Below are 22265 nucleotides of genomic sequence, written 5' to 3' on the forward strand. Positions count from 1 at the left end.
GGGTAGTGTGATCACACTACAAACCACCACACACATTTGCAGTAGTGAATACATCCCTCAGCATATTTATTTATTTATTTATTTATTTATTCGTATCAGAAGCATACATTTTACATAGCATAATAATGACATACATATCAAATATTATCTGCCCAGAATTTTGCCAAATCACGGGCATTAGGTGTTGCAGGCATCAAGTCCTCTATTGTGCAATTTAAAGGACATTTCCTACAGTTCATGAAGTGGGCTGTGGTTTGGTCTTCACCACATTCACATTGTCTGGATGTGCCAGGAAAGCCCCACTTTACCATATTGATTCTTGATCTACCAACCCCAGTGCGAAGCCTGTTCAACGATTTCCACGTAGACCAATGTTCCTCGTGCCCTGGAGGGAGATATTCAAATGGTAGCATCCAACCAGCAAGTTGAGGATTTCTAGTTCTCCATAATCACAACCTTGTGGATTGAGCAGATTCGTTCAAATCTTCGGTTGTATTCAGGAAACTCCTTCTAGACCTCAGTCTTCGGTGGGCAGGTTCATATCCATTCAATGGGTGTGCACATGAGGCAAGTGCTTTAGTTCTCTCATTCATGGATGCAACTTCTCTTCTTATATCTGGTGCGGTGATTCCAGCCAAACAGTAGATTCTATCTCGTGGAGTTTGTTTCAAACAGCCAGTAATGAGTCGACATGTTTCATTTAGAGAAATGTCAACTTGTTTAGCATGACTTGATCTGTACCAAACAGGGCAAGCGTATTCTGCAGTGGAGTAACACAGAGCCAGGGCTGTAGTTCTCAACGTCTTTGGATATGTACCCCAATTGGTTCCAGAAACTTGCGAAGGATGTTGTTTCTAGCTGACACTTTCTGCTTGATGTTCATGCAGTGTTGTTTGTAAGTGAGAGCACGATCCAATGTTACACCTAGATATTTAGGTGTTGGGCAGTGATCTAGTTGAGTATCTTCCCATACTACCTGCAATTTCCTTGACACCTGTCTGTTCTTTAAATGGAAGGCACATACCTGAGTTTTAGATGGGTTAGGCTTCAATTGGTTTCCTCTGTAGTAGTAGGATAGTTCAGAAAGAGCCTCTGATAACTTTTCTTCTACAACCTCAAAGCAGTTTGCTTGAGTAGCAATAGCTCGATCATCCGCATATATGAAGCTTCTGGTGCCAACTGGAAGAGGTTGGTCATTCGTATAGATATTAAAGAGCATGGGGGCGAGAACACTGCCTTGTGGCAAACCATTCTTTTGTTTCCTCCATCGACTTTTCTGATCCTGAAATTCAACGAAGAACCTACGATTTTGGAGAAGATTGCAAATTACTTGAGTCATCTTGTAATCTTTTGTCATGTTGTATAATTTGCGCAACAGTATACGATGATTAACTGTATCATATGCAACAGATAAGTCGATAAAAGCCACCCCTGTGATTTTATGATTTTCATATCCATCTTCGATATACTGTGTCAGATGGAGGACCTGTGAAGTACAACTTTTTCGTTTACGGAATCCTGCTTGCTCTGGGATAAGAACTGGTTCAATGATCACAGTAAGTGTTTCCAGGATCATCCGTTCTAGGATCTTGTACAGATCACAATAACAGTGAGATAGGTCTATAATTTTTCGGATCATTTGGGTCTTTTCCTGGTTTGAGAATTGCGATTACTCTGGCTTTCCTCCACACACGTGATAACTTGCAGGTGTTTATACAGTTGTTGTACAGTTCTAGTAACCATTGTTTAGCAACAGGTCCAAATTGCTTAATTTGCTCAACACATATCGTTCCCACTCTGGCAAACTAGCGAAACTGACAAACTAAGGAATCTGTAGTTCTGAAGTTCTGGTCTAGATTTTGTTATTTATATATTGTCTACCCTCTGACAAAGTCTCACATCTGCAGCTCGTTCTGTATGCCTAACACATAAAACCAATAATTAAACATAAAAATTGATTTGAGATGAGTAATCACAACTTCTTTCAGCTCTCCTAACCTTTTGACAATTTGCAGATTTGTTAGTTTGCCAGAGCAGGGACGATATTTCATCCAGGCCGGCAGCCTTACCATTCTTACACTGATTTATTCCGCTGTTCAGCACAGTGTATGGTTGGTGTTAGGAGGGATGTTGACATGTCGTCTATAAAAATGGGCTAAATCCATACAAAGTACTGGCCCCAGGAAATTGGGAAAAGGCCAAAAGTGGAAGAAGAATTGACTCATATGGAGATACTTGATCTCTTAATATACACCTACATTGACTATTAGCTATCTTATGAAATCCTGAGAGACCGGGAAATGATTCTGCTGAAGACATTTTTGCTTAATGAAATTTTACTAGAAAACACATTATTTATTTATTCACACTCAACACTTGAAAACATGTTAACAGACCGAGCTCAATACCTGCAGTCGCCTAAGTGCGGCCAGTATCCAGTATTCGGGAGATAGTAGGTTCGAACCCCGCTGTCGGCAGCCCTGAAGATGGTTTTCCATTTTCACACCAGTCAAATCTTAATTAAAGCCATGGTTGCTTCCTTCCTACTCCTAGCACTTTCCTATCCCATCCTATCGTCGCTACAAGACCTATCTGTGTTGGAGATTTGTAAAGCAAATGTTTTAAGATTTATTTTTTATTATAACTGTCAGGTTCTTCAGTCTGCCGAAAGTAATTTTGAGCAATAAATTTATGAACTACCTGAAAAAAGAAAACATATGGTATCAGTATTATTCTTGAAGAAAAGAAAAAACTTAATTCAAAACCACTATCTCCCAAATGCAAGCTGATTTAATTGCGTTGTTTTTTTTTTTAAAAGTATAATACTATTACCATATGTTTCGTTTTTCAGGTAGTTTATAAATTTCTTATTGAAAATTAGTTTAGGCAGACTAAAGAACCTAACAGTTATAAATGAACAGAGTTGAAACTGAAAAGAGATGGCTTCGGATATTACAAAAAGAAAAAAGAAAAGCAAATTGAAAGAAAAAAATTGTGGTGATGTGAATCCGTTCACTAACTAATATTGCATATAAGAATGTAATCAATCTACCAATGTGTGAATCCGATCACTATTTTGAGTGTTTAAAAATATGTTAAATATTTATAATATTATATCAAATTTTATGTCTTAATTTGTAAAAACAAAGTGCTATACAAAGTATTTGAATTATGAATGATTCCCAAACAAATCTAAATTACACAAGTTCAAAATGGTAAAATTATATGATGTTGTCAACATTAAGGATACGCATTACTTTGACGTGGCGCCTCCCAGATGGCGGATTGGGGGTTCCTTATGGTTTGTTGGCGGACTTGAGCAAAATAAAATACCCTTGGCAGGCCAAAACGCACCATCATACTTCTACAGTTAACTCTTCGCTGTTCCAAACGCTCCAGAGCGCTAGAATATTATCACCCGCCTTCCGTGCTGAACGCTCGAAAGTGCTTGTCACACTCATGTTCATTGGATGTGTGTTGAGAGAAATATTGAAGGGGCTTGTGAAACCATACTGCAATCCATTGACTCAGTAAGGTGTTAGGACCTTGTTGACAGCATTTCCTGTGTATATTTCCCAAGCAGATGTCTCTTTAGAAACATAGTCTTAGTTAGAGATTCAAGTTGTTGTACCCACAATGAAGCACACAAAATGCTGTCAGTAGGTACACTTATTTATTTGACTTTAACTTCACATAAACATAGACATAACCTATTCAACTGTTATCGCAAACAGAATACATCAACGAACCGCCATTTTTAACAAATGCCTACCACTAAGCACATGCCACACGGAGATCACAGGAGCATTCTTCAATTAAAAGGCGTTACTGCAAACTGGTACAATCCTCTCGGTGTCATGAAGGCGGTCAGTGGTCTAGAACTTTCCTCAACCTCCACTTACCAGTATCCGGAGTTTAGATCCAGCGTGCTGAAAACTTTAGACCCACTTACTTGTTTCAGCGAGTCTTTCGGGACAGGCATGGGGTAGGCATCGCTAACGGTCTTCTCTTTCAACCTGCGGAAGTCTACACACAGTCGATACTCCACATTCTTCTTCTTCAATAGGACGATAGGTGGAGCCCAACAGGATGTAGAGGTTTCAATGAGACCTTGCCCTTCCATCTCTTGAATCTTCTGGATGACAAGTAGCGCTTATCTGCGTTGATGGGATATGGACGTTGCTTGATGGGTGAGGAAGCGCTGCATTCAATGATATGTGTTACCGTGGTAGTCCGTCGTATTTTTGTTGGTAATGACTTCCGGAAAGTCATTTAGGGTGTGTCTCAGCTCCTCATCTTCCCTCGGTCGAAGATGTGTTAACTGGATATCTCCCAGGTCTACGTCGACTTCTATATCCTTGCGAGTCCGGAGATTTCCATCGTGCCAGACTTCATGAGCTGCATAGTCTAGGATCACCTTGTATTCCACCAGAAAGTCATGACCTAATATAATGTCAGGTATCAGGTTCTGTAACGTCAGTTACAATAGGCATGCTCATACATTTAGCGGATAGGTTGGTCTGTCCTTGGATGGAATAGGTTACCCCGTCCGCAGCTCCCATTACCCTTCCGAGGTGGTGAGACTTCATAGGTGGTAGTAATCTGGCAACAGTCACGTTGACAAATGAATGGCTTGCTTGACTGTCGAGTATGGCTGAAAAATTCTCGTTGCCAATCCTTAAGATGATAGCTGCTCTCTTCCGTGGCTCTGCTCTTGTGTTCTTCCTCCAGCTGGGCGTAGATCATCAAAGGATCTCTGCTGTGATACTTTCACTAGGGGTCGAATCTTATCCTGGAGCACCTCTGTGATGTCTGGTAAGATCTCGTTTTCGCTTCCATCCGAGTGCAGGCGCTTGAAGAGTTGGTACTTCTGTAGGACAAAAGCGCTAGCTCTCATGCCAGTGGGTTGTGCCTCAGTCAGTAACTCCCTTCTCACGGAGCTCTTCACCCCTTCGGAATTAAGCCTAGCAAGGAATTCCCTCTTGAAGTCCGTCCAGTTTAAATTTAAACCCTTCAAGTTATTCCACCAAGTAGCGGCTTGCCCCTTTAATCGCGGTGTGATGAGTTGCACGAAGATGTTCTCTGGTAGATTAGTCCTTCCTAACAGACTGACCAATCCCTCGATGAAGCTAGTCGGGTTCTCTTCTAGTCACCTGTGGAATTCCGGAAGACTCTCTGTAATCACCTTCGGGTCTAAGTGCCCTCTATTGCCAGTTGGGTTTGAGGGGTTAGAGGTGTGGCGGTGCGTCCTGTTTATGTTAATATATTTTCTACTGCATGAAGGATTCTTTCCCTTATATTTTGTACATCTCCCTTGATGGTCGAAAACCGGTTTTCTAACCTTCCTTCAACAGCAGAAATAGGGCTCCCGAAATTTCCCTTGACGACAGAGATACGGCTTTCCACCTGTTGCATTGTGCTGGAAACATGGATTTCCACCTCCTCCTTGAGGTTCGAGATATCTCCTTCCAGCTGGCGTACCCTACTATGGATTGGTTCAACCTGTCCCATTTTTGACCTGATGTCTGATATCGGCTGTGTTAATCAGTTGGTGATGTCGCTAATTTGCGATGAAATTTTGTCTTCTACTTTTAAAACTGTCGATTCTAGGCCCTGTTCAACTTTGAAAACCTGCATGTACATTTGTGATATTTCTCCAGTTAAAACTGAGTTAGCTTTGTCATTTAGTTACAAAATTTGATTTGCAATTGTCCTCTTAGGCTGGAATTGACATCCGAAATATTATTTACTTTCAAAATTTGATCTGTTAAGGTGGAAAACAAATTTTGGTCATATTTACCTCATTTTCCATAGTTTCGTCTGGATCTTCGTCGACTTCGATGAAAAGCTTTTCGGGATTCTCCTCAGTGAAGTAAAATCAGGGAATGCATATTGTTCTTGAAACATGTATGATAGAATAAATAATTTTCAATCATTAAACATGTATTGACAAGGTTATTCCAACATAAACTATTTTAAATAGTTTCTTTGATAGATTTGGACAAGTCAATACAGGATTAAATAAATACCTATTATGTTTATCAACAGATGTTTCGTACGTCGGAAATTGCAAAGAAGTATGGTTGTGGGCGCAGAAAATGGCTCATACTGCAACGCAGGACATTGTTACTTGTTTACAGAATAGTCCATTTTCTTTTCAACAGATGGAAGCAATGATACAGATTCCAAAATGTATCCCATAGTGGTTACTTTTTATGATGCTGCTCGAGAAGGTATTATAAGTTCGTTTTTATTTGTCACATCATTGGAAAGGGATTCAGCTTGGCGCAACATATGACAGCTGCTATTGTCACAGCTGGAATTAAATAAAGTGCCAATTAAGAGCAGTCTAGCATTCTGTTCCGACAATTTCTCCTCTACCAAGCTCGATAGCTGCAGTCGCTTTAGTGTGGCCAGTATCCAGTATTCGGGAGATAGTAGGTTCGAACCCCACTGTCGACAGCCCTGAAAATGGTTTTCCGTGGTTTCCCATTTTCACACCAGGCAAATGCTGGGGCTGTACCTTAATTAAGGCCACGGCCGCTTCCTTCCCATTCCTAGCCCTTCCCTGTCCCCTCGTCGCCATAAGACCTATCTGTGTCGGTGCGATGTAAAGCAGCTAGCAAAAAAAAAAAAATTCTCATTATGATTGTACAAAAGAATGTAGTTATAGCAGTTTTGAAAGATGCTTTTTTGGGATATGTGTGGTATTGGTTGCAGCTGCCATCTAATTAACTTAGCTGCTGGAGAAGCTGCTGCAATTTTTCCAATTACAGTTGATGAGATTTTTGTTGATATTTTCTATTACTTAGAGAAGAGCGCCAGAAGAAATGAACGGCTTCAGAATCATACCCCCGACAGTCAGAGTGGGCAACTTCCAAGGCAGAAATGACCCTGACTGAGGATCCAACCAGCCTACGGGCTGAGAACTAAACATACATACACATTTAGTAGATGTTGCCTGAAGGAGAGTGTCTGATCTAATGTTATACCTAAGTACTTTGGGTAGTTATTTGTCTGAGGACCTTACCATTAAAAGACACTTGGAGAGTACAGTTTGCTATTTTGTTATTTAGATGAAAGCAGGGCACCTCAGTTTTGCTGGTGTTTGGTTGGAGTCTCCATTTCCAGAAATAGTCACTAAGAATGGAAAGGTCATCAGTTAATATGTTCTCCGTTTCATTGGGATTACTATAATTTGTAGCTAAAGCTATATCATCATCATAGCAAAATTTTCTAGATTTCGTTGGTGGCAAATCTGATACATACAGATTGAACAGGAGACGAACCAAGACTGATCCTTGAGGGAGACCATTATTCTGAAAGAGTCTATTATTAAGCATGTTCCAATTAATTGTACCTTGATTTTGCATGGTAATAACTGAAGTTTATACAGCAGCCCTTCTCTCCAAACCATGTCATAAGCAGCAGAAAGATAAAATAAAAAACAGCAGCGGTTTTCAACTGTTGCTGAAAGCCTGCTTCAATGAATGTTGTGAATGCAAGGACTTGGTCACAACAGCTACGATTCTGCCTAAAACCTGCTTGGTTAATAGGAATATGTTGATTAATTACAATGCTAATTCTGTTGTATAGTAGTCTTTCAAGGAGTTTATAGCAACAACTGAGGAGAGCGATTGGTCTGTAGCTTTGTGGGTATATCTTTTGGTTTGCCAGGTTTCAATATGGCAAGGGTTTTAGCCTTCTTAAACTCCTTAGGAGGAATACCTGTTTGGAGTATGTGGATGTGGAAGCACGTCAACCTTTTCGCATTCCGTCCCATATTTACGATAAATTCAGGATGTATTCCATCAAAACCTGGTGCCTTACCAACTTTCATGTCCTTTAATGTTGTATCAACCTCATCAATTTAGAAGGCTTCATAGTACTTGGAAGAGGTTGGAGAGGTACGTTTAAGCATCCTTAGGTTCTTTTTCACCGTTTTTGTAGTTTTTTTAATTAGTAACCCTTGAAGTTAAAACTATATGGGAGGCTATTTTGTTTGGTGAGATAGTTGACTTCTCTCTAACTCCTTTTGAGCTTCCTCCAAGTTTTCTCAGTAGGCTCCAGGCTTCTCTGCTGGAATGAGAGAAACCCAAGTTACTAACTGTTTCTGCCCATTTCTGTCTACGATTTTCATCCAGACTCCATAATAGCCCCTCCCCAGTTGTATGGGCACCTTGTTTCAAGAAAATGTTTGTATAGGGCATCACTCTGTTCGCTCCATCCAGGAACGTATTCTTTCCTGTAGTCTCTTGCGGTGTGCTTTTTGGCTACAGATTTCATGAGCCCTACAAATCTCTGATAATCCATCTGATGCATTTGTCCATCTCTTCAGAGAATTTTGTCCAGTTTGCCTTTTTAAGGTTCCAGCGAGGGCATGTTGACTAATTGTGAAGTCCCCCAAAACTTCTCTCATCCTGGGTAGAGGGTTGCCTGCAGAGTCACATGTGACGGAACAGAGGTCTGGGTTGGACTCTTGCTTCCAAGCAGCAGATCTAAACGTGCCTTTGTCTTTTGCATCAAATATAAGACGTTCATTTTGGTCTTCTGACCATTCTACTAAAGCTATGCCGCAATCATCGTTTCTTGCATATTTCCAAGTTTCAAGATGGCTGTTGAAGTCACCAGCATAGATAGTTGGATGACTTGCATCTGGAAGAGCTGGTGTTGGCCAGCAGATGGCTGGAGGTTTGTAGATATTTACAATGATTACATCTTGCAGTTTTATTGTTACAGTATGAATATTATTAATTGTACTAGATGAGATGAATTCAACCTGCTCCAAGTTGTTACGGGCATATGTAGCAATACCATATACATTGTCAAAGATAGCACCAATAATACTATAACCATAAATCTTCCCTCTCTTGCTTAGCTCATCTTCTGTAGCAGCATTTGTTTCTTAAATGAGTACCAGATCAATGTCATTATTACATAGCTATTTTGACAAAACGTCACACTTAGATCTACTGATACCTTCAATATTCAGTTGGCAAATTTTAATACCATGTCCAAGCTTTCGTGTCAATTGGCTCTTAAAAGAGCCGTTGAGTGGATTACTTCGTACATTTTGCATATTTGCTGGGAAATCTTTAGAAGCTAGGTCCAGCAGCCAGTGTTGTTGCTTCCTTAGCACCACCCAGGGGTCACGTGTAGGGCTTTTTAAGGTTTAACCTACGGACATAAAGCAAACTAGCTTAATCTGAATTAGCTGTACTTGTTTACATCCAAAGCTGATTGACATATTGGCACAAATGTATTGCTAAGCCATCCGAAGCTCCTTATCACTAAATGAAACCTCACAAGTTGGAAAAGAAAGTGACCTGCATTTCAAAGTAAGTTGTCTTATCTGTAGTATATTTCAAAGTTTATAGCTTTGTCATGTATCTTGTCCGTAATATAGATGTGGTTAAGAACTGTGTATGTAATATGCAAATTTTTAAGACATTTTATCGAAGTACTTGTAGATTTCTTAACAAGCCCATTCTATTTACAAAGAACTCGTAACGTCATCATTTGGTTCAGGTACTTATAGTCTGCTATTCTGTAGTTTTTGCTGTGTCTAGATATTGGGGAATGAAAAATAACTTTTGCACACTCATGGCTGTAGATTTGACTAGTAAAGTGATTCCCCTGTACAAGTTTGTTACCGGGCGAGTTGGTCCTGTGGTTGGAGGCGTGCATCTGTGAACTTGCATCCGGGAGATAACCCCTGAAGATGGTTTTCCATGGTTTCCCATTTTCACACCAGGCAAATGCTGGGGCTGTACCTTAATTAAGGCCACGGCCGCTTCCTTCCATCTCCTAGACCTTTCCTATCCCATCGTCGCCATAAGACCTATCTGTGTCGGTGTGACGTAAACCCACTAGCAAAAAATACCAAACAAGTTTATGTTGCATTGATACCAACCAAACACTAGCTCGATAACATGATCAGAAGCTTACTAGGACTCAAACTGATAACATTCACTTTTAAACCTGCTCTATGCAGGGTATTTCTCATAAATAATAATAATAATGAACTGCTGTAGCACCCAAGTGGCATCTACAGCTTTCTGGACTCCCCAATACATTTACACTTAATTAATACAATGTTATGGAACACAACTAACAAAAGAAGAAAACTGATTGGGTGCCAGTATACTTGATGATACACAGTATGAAATTAGCATGAGAATGTTATCCAGGGTGGGGTCATAGGCTTGACGATATCCTGACTTGCTTACCTAACTTGATAACTTCTTGAACGGAAAAAGGCATGAGGATGTACTTGCTAGGTTATACTCTTTTGTGAAATGACACATAGTCCATTAAAATACATAAATATACTTTAAAAATTAGCCACCTCAGTATTGTTCATAACAGAAGACAACAAAACGACAATGCAAGAAATATACACTTAAAATTAACCATATCGATATACCTATAGCATACCACCTCCATAACACAACACAAATTACAATGTCAGAAATACCAAGCTCGATAGCTGCAGTCGCTTAAGTGCGGCCAGTATCCAGTATTCGGGAGATAGTAGGTTCGAACCCCACTGTCGGCAGCCCTGAAAATGGTTTTCCGTGGTTTCCCATTTTCACACCAGGCAAATGCTGGGGCTGTACCTTAATTAAGGCCACGGCCGCTTCCTTCCCACTCCTAGCCCTTCCCTGTCCCATCGTCGCCAGAAGACCTATATGTGTCGGTGCGACATAATGCAACTAGCAAAAAAATGTCAGAAATACACTGTTTTCTCTTATTATTCACAATAAACACCAAATTTACGTGACATAATAACTGAATTAGATTAGCTGGTACGATGACTTTGCTATGGAACATTATATTCAGACTTTCTCTGTCCCTTGACACGCTAAACTCATCTCTACATACATACACAAAATCTTATTAGCTTGAATTTATATATATAGTTTTGGATGAAGTGGTGAAGCAGTGGAGACAGTTGAATAGAACCATGGGAATTGAAGGTGTATAGTTTGGATATAAGATCAAACACAATGTCATAGTGGATTGCCTTGCCTTCGCAAATGATATGGTATTGTTACATGAGAAGGAAGAAGACGGGAAGTTGGCACTAGCAAATCTAGCCGAGACTGCAGCAAAGGTTGGTCTAAAAATGGCCTGCAACAAGACAAAGGTACTGAATACGAAGACCGATTGGAATGTAAAAGACCAAGTGGTAGAGTGTGTCGACAGCTTCCGGTACCTAGGTGAGAACGTCAGGGTAAAGTACAAAGCAACAGAAGTACCACAGACAGAGCTCAACTGCTACTGAAGCTACTATATGCAGCCATGACTACATATGGAAAGAAGAACCTCTCGAGAAACACCGAATTACGACACTACATGATAATCATCAGGAATGCTGCCTTATATGCAACTGAAACGCTGACATTGGGCAAGAGAGCATGCATACAATTGGAGAAGGAGAAAAGAATAATCTTGAGACACATGGGGCACCAAAAAGCAATGTGAAATCTGGGTACACAGATCAAGGCAGGAACTATATGAGAGTATAGAACCAATCTCGAGTGTGATAAGAAAGAGAAAAGAGAAAGAGAAGTCAGAGAAGGTTGGGAGACTGTTGGCATAAAGGAAAAACATCCACTGATGACGGTACAGGATAGGTCCAAATACAGAAAGCTCGTGATATCTAAGCCTGTCGTATGTCCCACCCGGACGTCCATCGATGAGAGACATAACCTATAACTTGGCATAAATATTTCCTTAAATACAAAAATTGACTTAATGTGGGGTTGGGATTCTGTACGGTTACAATGTGGATACATCTATGCACCTTGCAAATGGTGGAAGATTCTGGTACCTTTTACTATTGTAATTGATTATATTCTTTCAAATATACTATCCATAAATTAAGTAGACTGTTATGCATTTCAGTTTACAAGTGTAGTTATTTGTTCAGAATGAAATGTATGAACTTTTGCTACTTATAGGAGTATCTTTACTTCCTGGAACTGTGGAGTGTGGCGTTTGTGGTGCCGTCAGATTCTACAGGTTTGTCAAACAAGCACGTAAATTTGGCATCTTCAGTTGTGAATCCTGCCGCAAGTTCATATCAAAGATGATAAAGAGACAAGTCTCCTCTGGAACTACAAATATTTCAGCTCTGGATTGCCATAAAGGTGGAGGTAAGTAATGGCTGTTTAAATAATTTTCTTAAGGTTTCATTGGATGGTTTAAGGTATGCCTATTATTTTCAAGTTGAAGAAATTTGATGAAACGAATATAAGTTATATTCTGTGCAATATCTATTTCGATACTGCCGAATGTACGAGTAAGGAGAGTATAAAGTATTCTTCTGTACCTACTCGTTAATTGAGTTTAATAGGCAAGTACTTGCTACTCTTGTGCAATTTGTATGTCAGCTGTTACGTTCTGTACTGGAAGCAGCCAAATCAGCACAGTTCAGGAAAAGAGGCTGGTATAACCAATATATGTTAACTTATCAATTATGGAATTAATTTTGCCATTGTTACAAGTGCCCAGTATATAATTTCATTTTGTTATGATTTGAAAGGCTTTCAATTTAAAAATAGTTGAGCTTCATCTCGAAAGAAAGAAATCATACATGAGACGTTATATCATGGGAACGTATTTTAATTCTGCTGTTTTAAGGATCCAATCATTTGGTGTTTATATAGGATGGAGATATCTTTTTGTTACGACTAGATTTCTTATCAGTAGTTTCCATGTTATTTAATAAGATAGCAGTATTTAGTGAGTAATTTTAATCCATGTAAGGCTAGAGCTTTGTAATGCTATTCTACTACGTACTGAAGATTCTTGTTGAAGGTCTGTATGCCTGTTAAGTTGAATCACATTGCAGTCTGAAAGACATAGTAGTTTTCAAAAGCAACTTTTGATCTAATAAAAGGTACCTTTCCTTTCTATTCTGTTATGTGTAAGTATTGCCTTCTGTGTACTTCCGTCACTCTCCCCTGTTTACCCCCTGAATCCTGTAAAGAATGTTAGGAGCCAGATAGAGGACTCTTTCATGAACTGACACAGTGAGAGAAAAAGGTAAAAGAATAGAAGAAATTTTGGAGGGAATATAAATAAAATATACTTTAACACATGAGAGGAGGTTCATGTGCAAGGGATAATTGCCGAAGAAAGACGTGTGTTTATTCTTAGAGATGATGTGGCTGGTAGAAGGAAAATTATTATACTGAATTATAAAACACAAGCAGAGAAATATGACTTATGAAGAATAGAGCTACAGTAGTACTGAAAACTTAGACATTTCAGAAGTGTTAAGGAAAATATTTTAATGAATTACGAAATGTTAAAATGTACAGTAATCACATAAATATCAAGAAGCGGGCAGAATATCAATTGACTGGAGAAGTAGTTGAAATAGACATTGCAATGGCAATCATGGAATTGTCTGTAAAAGATACGAAAATGAGGAAAGCTGTAAGGAGTAGAACTGATGTAGGTAACTAGACTTTTTGAAACTGCAATGGACATTTAGACTGCTCAAGGTATAGGGAAGAGAAGTATCAAGATTAAGATTGACAAAAGAAAGTGATTTTCAACAATAACTTGCCATGTTCCCAAAGGAAATTATACCAGAAAGAATTGTTATAAATATGGAAAGGTTTTTTTCAGAAGACGAGTTCAGTTTGAGAGGTCATCAATAGTAGTTCCCTATGAGCAAGAATTTGGAGAAGTTTAATACTAAAGATGTTCTTTATCTTAGAACTGGAAATGTTAAATCTTGTGGTGACAGCCATATTTGGCAGCTTTTACTTTTCTGAATAAAATACAAAATATCCACATTTATGATATAAATCTACCAAGTTTTATATAACTATGTAAAGCTAATACATTGAGGATTGTCATGTTGACATGAAATTGCTTAAATGTTTTGACTAGAAAAAATGTACATTATCAGTGTTTTCTGGACTTGTCCAGTTGCATGTGATGGTCCCGACATTTCACCGAAGGCTGTGTTCGGCATTGTCAAGAGTTCGACTGACTTCAATAGCAGTGAAGCTCTGGGTGGAAGGAAGTGGTGTTGTAATTCCACCTCATTATATAGTGCTCATCTATTGGTCCACCATGCTGGAGGGGTGGTTGCTGATTGGCTGTTCTTCGGCCAATGGTTGAAGCATTAAGGAGACCGATGTACATTGACCTGCCTTGGCAGAGACAGGCAACTGATCACCTGTTACTTTTTCTCTTCTGCCTCGGCCATCATGTCCTTCAAAATTTAAGGCTATCAGGATGAAACCAGGCTTTGTTTACCCGTTCAGATTCCTCCTAACGGTCAAATCTGTTGGTGTGCTTCAGGATTTCAATGGCTCTCCTCTGTAGCCAGGCATGATAAGACACAGCAGTTGATAGTACTTTGGTGTTGCTGTACTGTATGTCATGGCCTGATAGCAGTGAGTGTTCAGCGACTGATGATCTATCTGCCTGTTCCAGCCGGCTATGTCTGTTGTGCTCCTTCAATTGTGTGGTGATGCTGCGTTTAGTAATGTCTATGTACACTTGGCCGCAGCTGCACGGGTCTTGTAGACATCTGCTGTGGAGAGAGGATGGCGCTTGTCTTTGATAGGCCTAAGTAATTCCTGGATTTTCTTTGTTGGCCTATACAGTAAAACTTCTTTTATACGTTTCACACTTACACGTTTTTTTTTCACAGGTCCCGACAAAATCCTATACATATTACGGCATGTTACTTCATTTATACGTGTTTCACTTATACGATTTTTATGTTTATATGCCTTTATCCTAATTCCTTGAAGGCAAAATGCTTCGTTTATGCGTTTACGATGGTTTTTGTCTTCAAAATCGTAAGAAATATTCTAAACACAAACTTATGACACACACTGTACTTTTCTTGGAAATCATACCTCTACGCACATGTTTGGTAGCGTGAATGACCTGGAAGCTATTTTTGAGCTTACACTTTGGTGTTCTGTGCTTCCGGTGTAACCGAGTTGTGATTAACATCATGAGATTTGTGAGTAGTGAACATGGGTGAAAGAAAGAGAACGAGCATTATGATTGCTGAGAATTCATGCATTTTGAGTGTAGTGAAGGAAAGTGGTAACACGAAACGAGTTGAAATTGCTAAGAAATTTGGGATTGCTCCGTGTACCTTAAATACTATTGTAGCTAAGGCTACAGAAATTGAAGAAAGCGTACGTGTGTTCTGTGTTACGACAAATAAGCTGACCTGCATTCAGGGCGGAAAATACAAACGCCTGGAAGATTGTTTATTACAGTGGTTCAGGCAACATAGGGCAGAAGGCATTCCAATCAACGGACCAATGCTTTGCGAAAAGGCAAGTGAACTAGCGATCACACTTGGTGTAGAAGATTTTAGTGTTTCGTCGGGCTGGCTACACAAATTTAAGGTTAGACATGGTATCGGCAATCTTAATGTGTGTGGGGAAAATAGAGGTGTCGATGCCGAGACTGTGCAAGATTGGAAGGAAAATCGTTTGAAAGAACTGACATCCTAAGGACATTTTCAATGCGGACGAGACAAGCCTCTTTTTTAATATAATGCCTGGACGTACAGTGGCATTCAAAGAGGAAAAATGTCATGGCGGGAAACAAAGCAAACAACGCATAACAGTTCTGTTATGTGCCAATAGTGACAAAAGTGAAAAACTGCCTGCACTGATAATCTGCAAATTTTGAAAGCCGTGTTGTTTTAAAAACGTTGCTACGCTCCCCACGAAATTCGCCAACAATAAGAAACCCTGGGTCACTACGAAAGTTTTCGAAGACTGGCTTCAAAGTGTGGACGCCAAAATGGGAGCAATGGGTCGTAAGATCTTATTGTTCATGGTTCGATGCCCAGCATATCATATCTGAAGAATGTGACTGTGGAATTTTTTTCCACGTATTGCACGAGTGAGCTGCAGCCATTTAAAGATAAAAATTTCATTGTTCTGTATTGAAAGTATTAACGTTAAAAATTAAATAATTGAAAAAGAGGTTCAACCTATTCAGTACATATGTATTTAATTTTTAATGAGCTGCAGCCACTCGATTTTGGAGTGATACACAACTTCAAATTGCATTATCGTAGGGTGCTGGTGCAGCACTCAATCAGGTGTGTAAACGTCGGAAAGAAGGACGAAATGATGATTAACATATTAAAGGTAAGATTTCTCCCACTTATTTCCTCTTTTTATATGTTTATTCATATTTATGTTAAATATTTGCCCTAGGACTTTGCGCAGTACCATGCATTGAGGGCGTTTCACAGTAGGCGACAAAAATCGGCTACCAGCCGCCTGTGCTTGTGGAACATTATTTTAAAAGGAGCTCTTCACCCAGGGCTACTCTGTCTTGGTGACCGACCTTGAAAAAGTTAACACCTGCTACTAGCAGCCAAAGCAGATTTCACAACCCCGACTAACGACAGCTGGTAAACTATAGCTGTGCACTGGGGTCTTCACATTCTTCAGTTGTATTCCGTTCAGAACTCCCTTCAGTGATGTTCCTTCATGGTCCTTCACGTTATGGTGATATTAATTAACAGACCAGAGACAAAGCACACCATTTCCCTTTACAGAATATGCGTACAATTTTCATTCTCTTAGTGGAAAACAACTTCATACATTGAACATACACAACACTAGGCGTTCATTGATTAAATATCGTTAAAGGAATTTCCAGTAAAAAAAGTAACAGAATGAAAGAAGAAAAGTTCCTTATAGTATCAGAGTTGTGAACATTACATTTAAAATTTTCATTGAAGTAAAATTTTTATAAGGTTTTACTTTTCACCAAGAAGAATAATAACATTGTTAAAATAGTTCTACTTGTTCCTCTTGAATTGTATATAAAAGCAGTTTCTGGTATAGTATATTCACATCTAGATTGTCCTTAATTTTTATATTTTTGATGGTTCAACTAATTTCTTACTCAGAGATGGTCCTCTGCTTATTTTCCAGTAAATTGGGTGGGGTATTACATACTTATGACAGCCAAAATTTGTTTTTCTTTAAATTGTTCTATGACAAACACTAAGGTAGTGTTTTACAGTTTTTTTAAACTTAAGGATTTGAATACTAAATATGCTATCATACTGGGAAATACATGATTTAACCCATGGGGTCAATATTGAATGCGACTTGAAGGAAATTACATCAAAAATCTAGTTTATTGCAGTAATTTTATAGCCTTAAATTCCAAACAATAGAATGTTTATTTCTCTTTTTCAAATCAAGAGTTTACTTGTCACAGTCAGTAGATTTTCATAGTTGTAATTGGTTTCTGTTCAGGCACCTATTGGAGGAGAATTGTCTGTAATACATTGTCCTATCCCTGCCAATCCCTTCCAGTGGCATCCCATTTTGGAAAGGGAAGAATTTGGGTATTTTTCCATATGCATGTTCTGGCTTACAAGTATACCCTTGGTAAGTGAGACTTCTGTATATTCAGTGATATTTGTTTGTTAGTTCTGGCATAAGAATGTAAAGTATTATTAGTTCAGTAGAGGTAATGGTTCATTTATACAGGATACAGCAATAATAGTTTAAAGGCTACTAACAAGAGGACCTTGATAATCTGTTGAATTTGTATTCAGCCTAAGATATATACTGACATATACCTGGTGGTCTACCTGCCCCTTATGATCAAGTTTCATGCAACATGCCACATTTACTACAGTTCTGAAATACATCGATCTTTCTCCCTAAACTGGGGTAATATAACAAGATGTGTGGTTACGGATATGCAGACAGTAGCAATTGCAAGTGTGACTATTAATTCATTATGGGTACCCCAAATGAACCCATAAAACGAGCACAGATACGAAGAACACATATCTTATGCAGGAGGTGCAGACACAGACCAAGAACAGGTATTGTATTGGCTGGGAACTGCCTGCTGCATGTCAAGCCTCACAACAGCTCACTTGGCAAGGGCAGAGTCACGTGTGATATTGGGCAGTGTGTGAGGTTAGGGAGTTTCAAATCCCACTCAACTAGTATTTTCTTACTGCCAATTGCCTGGAATGTGCCAAGGTTGTGTACTTAATAATTTCCACAGACTGATTTGTTTATTTGGTCCAGTAAAGGGCTGTTGCTATTGTGGCATAGTGTATGGAGCTGGGTTGAAGAAGGATGAGGAAGTGATGGTTTGTGGCTAGGACACAGGCAACCAGTTAGCTACAACGTACATGTTTCAAGCTTTGTGGAATGCAGGTAGGGCAAATTGTGCCCCGTTGGAATGATAACAGCATGCAATGGCAAGTCAAACACAACGCAAAGCTTATTCACTACCTCTTGATTTATTCCAGTGACGAGTGTGTGGATGTGTTGGTCATCTATGGAGAAGCTAGACAGAATGCATATCAGGCATAACACCTGTATCAAGAACAAACACTATTTGGATAGACGACAACCATTACACATGACCTTTCAGAGTGTGGAAAGATGTCTGCGGGCTGCTATCCCTGGGAAGGACGCAGCCTGTTCGAGATCATCCCATGATGTCTGCTCACAATGAAGAGTTTGTGTTGGATGCTATCCAGAATAACTCTCACACTAGCATTCAGGCCATTGCACAGAAGACGAACATTAGCTTGGTGTCTGCCATGCGGATATTGCATACTCAGCTCTTTCACACGTATCATCGGCACTTACCACGGAAGCTTCATGGTCATGATTTTGATGCCCGGGTGGCGTTCTGTCAATGGACCCTACAGCCTGCCTTTCTAGTGACCATCTTATTTAGGGACGAAGTGTGGTTCCATGACAATGAAACCGTTAAATCGCCTCACAAATGCTCACTGGAGTGCCTACCTGCCATCGCATGTTATCGTACCCGATTGGGTACGACAAGCAGCTTTTCAGGTACAGTGGGGTGTGAACGTATGGAGTGGCATCGTGGGTGATCACCTCATTTGTCGCCATTTCTTTGAGGGCCATCTGACAGGAGAATTTAATCTGTGATTTCTCCAAGATGAACTACAACCGTTGTTGGAAGATGTGCCACGCCTTGACCACTGCAGAATGTGGTTTCAACATTACGGAGCTCCACCGCATGCGGCGGTGGTCATACGGAACTATCTCCGTGCCACGTTTCCTCATAAAGGGGTAGGAAGGGGAAGCCCCTGGATTTTTTCCTGTGGGGTCATGTAAAATAGCTGTTGTATGCACATGAGCTGGCCATTCTTGGTTACCTTAGACAGCTCATCACCGATGCATGTCGATCTGTTGTACTGGAGATGTTGCAACATGCCAGATGGTCCTTACAACATTACATGCAGGTCTGTGTTGACCACAGAGGTCATCATTTCAAGCAGGTGCTGCGTTAAATGACGTTACTGAAATCCTGTCACATGTTTTTTAGCCTCTTCCAACCCATCTCCATACAGTATGTCACAATACTAATAGCCCTTTTGAGGGCCAAGTAAACAACTCAGTCAGTGAAAGCAACCTTGCCACATACCAGGCAATTGGCAGTAAAAAATAAAAAGTAAAATACTTGCATAGGATTTGATCCTTCGTACCCTCGAGCACTCTTTATGAGCTCATTTGGATTACCCATTACCCATTCTCAGTTCAATACGTACAAAAATGAAATTCTTAGATTTAAATACCCATAATGAATTAATAGGGGCGCTCTCGATTTGTGCTGTCTTCTAATCCATAGCCACACAGCACATTATATTACCCTGGAGAATTGTAGGAAAAGCAGACTAAACTGATGTGTTATTTTGGGAGGATCCTTAACTGTTGAAGTTAGGGGACTGTGTTCTGGTAAGAGGCTGATGAACTCAATATTAGGCCTCTTAAAATGGTGATCATTATCATGAATTCTGGTACATTTCTAAACGGACTAAAATCTTGTTGTTCTTTACTTCTTAGTTGATTACCTTGCACAATTTCATTGATGGAATTTTTATCATACACACCCTCTGTGTCTGTCTGTATAGAACAGTACTACTGACCAGTGTTACAATTGCTTGCTTCCACACTATTCACTAACCTTGTTACAAGTAAGAATATTTCTCAGAGCAGGAGATTCTTATAAAAGTTTGAAGTGATGAGGAGGAAATTAGATGTAAGATGACTATGGCAGACATACGGTGCCATTTCTCAAACAATAGCAGTCCTATCATCTGGTGAGTAATCCTGAAATGAAATGTATTATTTTTCTTCCTGCTTTCCCTTTTTAGGTTTTAAAAGACAGAGATTAATTTGGGAGTTTGAAGCATACAGAAGATTTCATTGTATTGTCACAGCTAAATTATGCTTGTTGGAAATGCAAATATTTTTGGGTTCACGATCCGTTAATGAAAAGTTTGATTTATGTTACTTGATTTTTTTGAGCATTCAGTCTTCTTGTAAAGCTTACATTTATAAGAATTAATTGTACAGTATTTACATGTGACATACACCATGATTCTTCTTGAAGGTACAAACATAACTAATTGGCTAAAATATTCTGTTCATTTGTCCATAAGATGCCAACATCAAATCTGCATTTCTTGTTGATATTATTTGGATGAATACTGCAAAAATTTGAGTTGCTGAGCATGACAAAGTATACTATATCAACAGCGTTGAACATTTTCATTGTTGAAAGCTCTATCGACCACACCCTCTCTGTTCGTTCGTTTAGATCAGTACCACTGAGCATGTATCTTGTGCATATATTTTCTAAAGTATCTCCAGAAGTGTGCATTGAACAAAACCACAATTAATGCTTTCTAGATTCTTTTGTAGGAAAGGTTTGAGTGCAAAGTCAACAATCAAAAATGTATGCAAGATAGAAGATGAAGTGGATAATGTTACAAGAGCATCAATTCAAAATATTAAAATCAGAGAAGAGCTAAATATAGAACCGTTAGTACAGAACATACAGAAAGCAAGACTGAGATGGTTCGAACATGTAAAACTAATGAGAAGGGAACGGGTAGCAAGAAGGGAATTGGAAAGAGAAGTTAAGGGAAAGAGACCAGTTGGAAGACCGAGAAGAAGGTGAATGGATCAGATTTGGAAGGACATTAGAGAAGCTGGATTGGATGTAGCAGAAGTAATGGAGCAGGAAATGTGAAAGGACAGAAAGGAGTGGAGGAGGCTTGTTAACCACACCCAGGCGACTGGAGTGGGACATTGATGATGATGATGATGATGATGATTATGATGATGATGATGGTGGTGATGATGATGAGTTAGAATGCTACTGAGCATGGTTCAGGACAAAGTAATGGACCTTGAAATGATTCTCCACTTTCTGGATACGAGCATTGTTAATAGTTGGCTACAGTACCGGGAGGACTGCCGAGCAAACAAAGTTCCCAAAAGTAAGATTCTCTATCTTCTAATTTTCGAATGACAGTGAGGCAAGCATTGGTTGCAACTCCAGACAGAGAGAGAAGACAACATGAGGATGATGAAGTTGAAGACAAACCTGCAAACGAAAATCTACACGCCATCTCCTAAGCCTGTCTACGAAAAGAGATGACGGGAACGACCACTGGCCCAGTGTTGATAAAATAGCTTTACCACGTTCTTATCAGTACGAAGCTTGTAAAAGTAAAACCAGAACCCGTTGCATTAAATATGATTTATATTTGTGCATTTCAAAGGATATACATAAGGTAAAAGTTGAAGAATGTTGAAAAGATTTTGTGTGTCAGTTTGTGTGTAGGTGGGTGGTGGGAGCGGGGGGTAATAGTCACCACTGCTGCATATTTTTAATGAAAGTTTTGATTTTTAATCATTTCTATACTTGTGAGTAATGTTATTGCTTGTATTTTGACTGTAAAGATTGTAAATATGATATAACACCTAACTAGGCTAAGCAGGTTAAGTAGTATTAAATAAAGCCTAATCAGTACAAACGTGCTAGTCAAGTTTTAAAAGAAGTATCAATTTTGGAATTTTTAAAATTATTTTCCCGTGATTCTGCATGTCAAACAATGGGTATAAACATGCATTGCACAGAAAAATTCAGAAAAAAATCTCTCAGGGCTGAAAGGGCTAACACGTTTTTTGATGTCTGCAGTATCTTACAGAACTCACTGAACCGTTAAAATATAAAATCCAGGTCTTTTAACAATATTCCTTTCCTCAGAAAATCAACATTTATGCAAATTTCATGTAAACAAATTCCAAGCATGCTCAGGGTCTATCTCCTATTAAAATCCATCGCTCTCGGTCGGGATCAATCTCACAAACCCAGGATTCAACAAACAGATTACCGAGGATGACTCTAGGAGATGTATTGTGTGATTTTAGCCTTGTTTA

At 39.3% G+C, this 22265-nt stretch overlaps 1 protein-coding gene across 1 annotated transcript in view; it reads left to right on the plus strand.

Annotated features, from left to right (window-relative positions):
- The window catches only part of trx (trithorax), a 261612-nt gene that overhangs the window by 35970 nt on the left and 203377 nt on the right, over positions 1-22265 (plus strand). Inside the window, exon 3 of the mRNA XM_067138870.2 lies at positions 11967-12161. Coding sequence (XP_066994971.2) covers positions 11967-12161 — 195 coding nt within the window. The remainder of the gene's footprint in view (positions 1-11966; positions 12162-22265) is intronic.

The sequence above is a fragment of the Anabrus simplex genome, chromosome 1 (genome assembly GCF_040414725.1).
Source record: "Anabrus simplex isolate iqAnaSimp1 chromosome 1, ASM4041472v1, whole genome shotgun sequence".
In the NCBI taxonomy this organism is placed as follows: domain Eukaryota; kingdom Metazoa; phylum Arthropoda; class Insecta; order Orthoptera; family Tettigoniidae; genus Anabrus; species Anabrus simplex.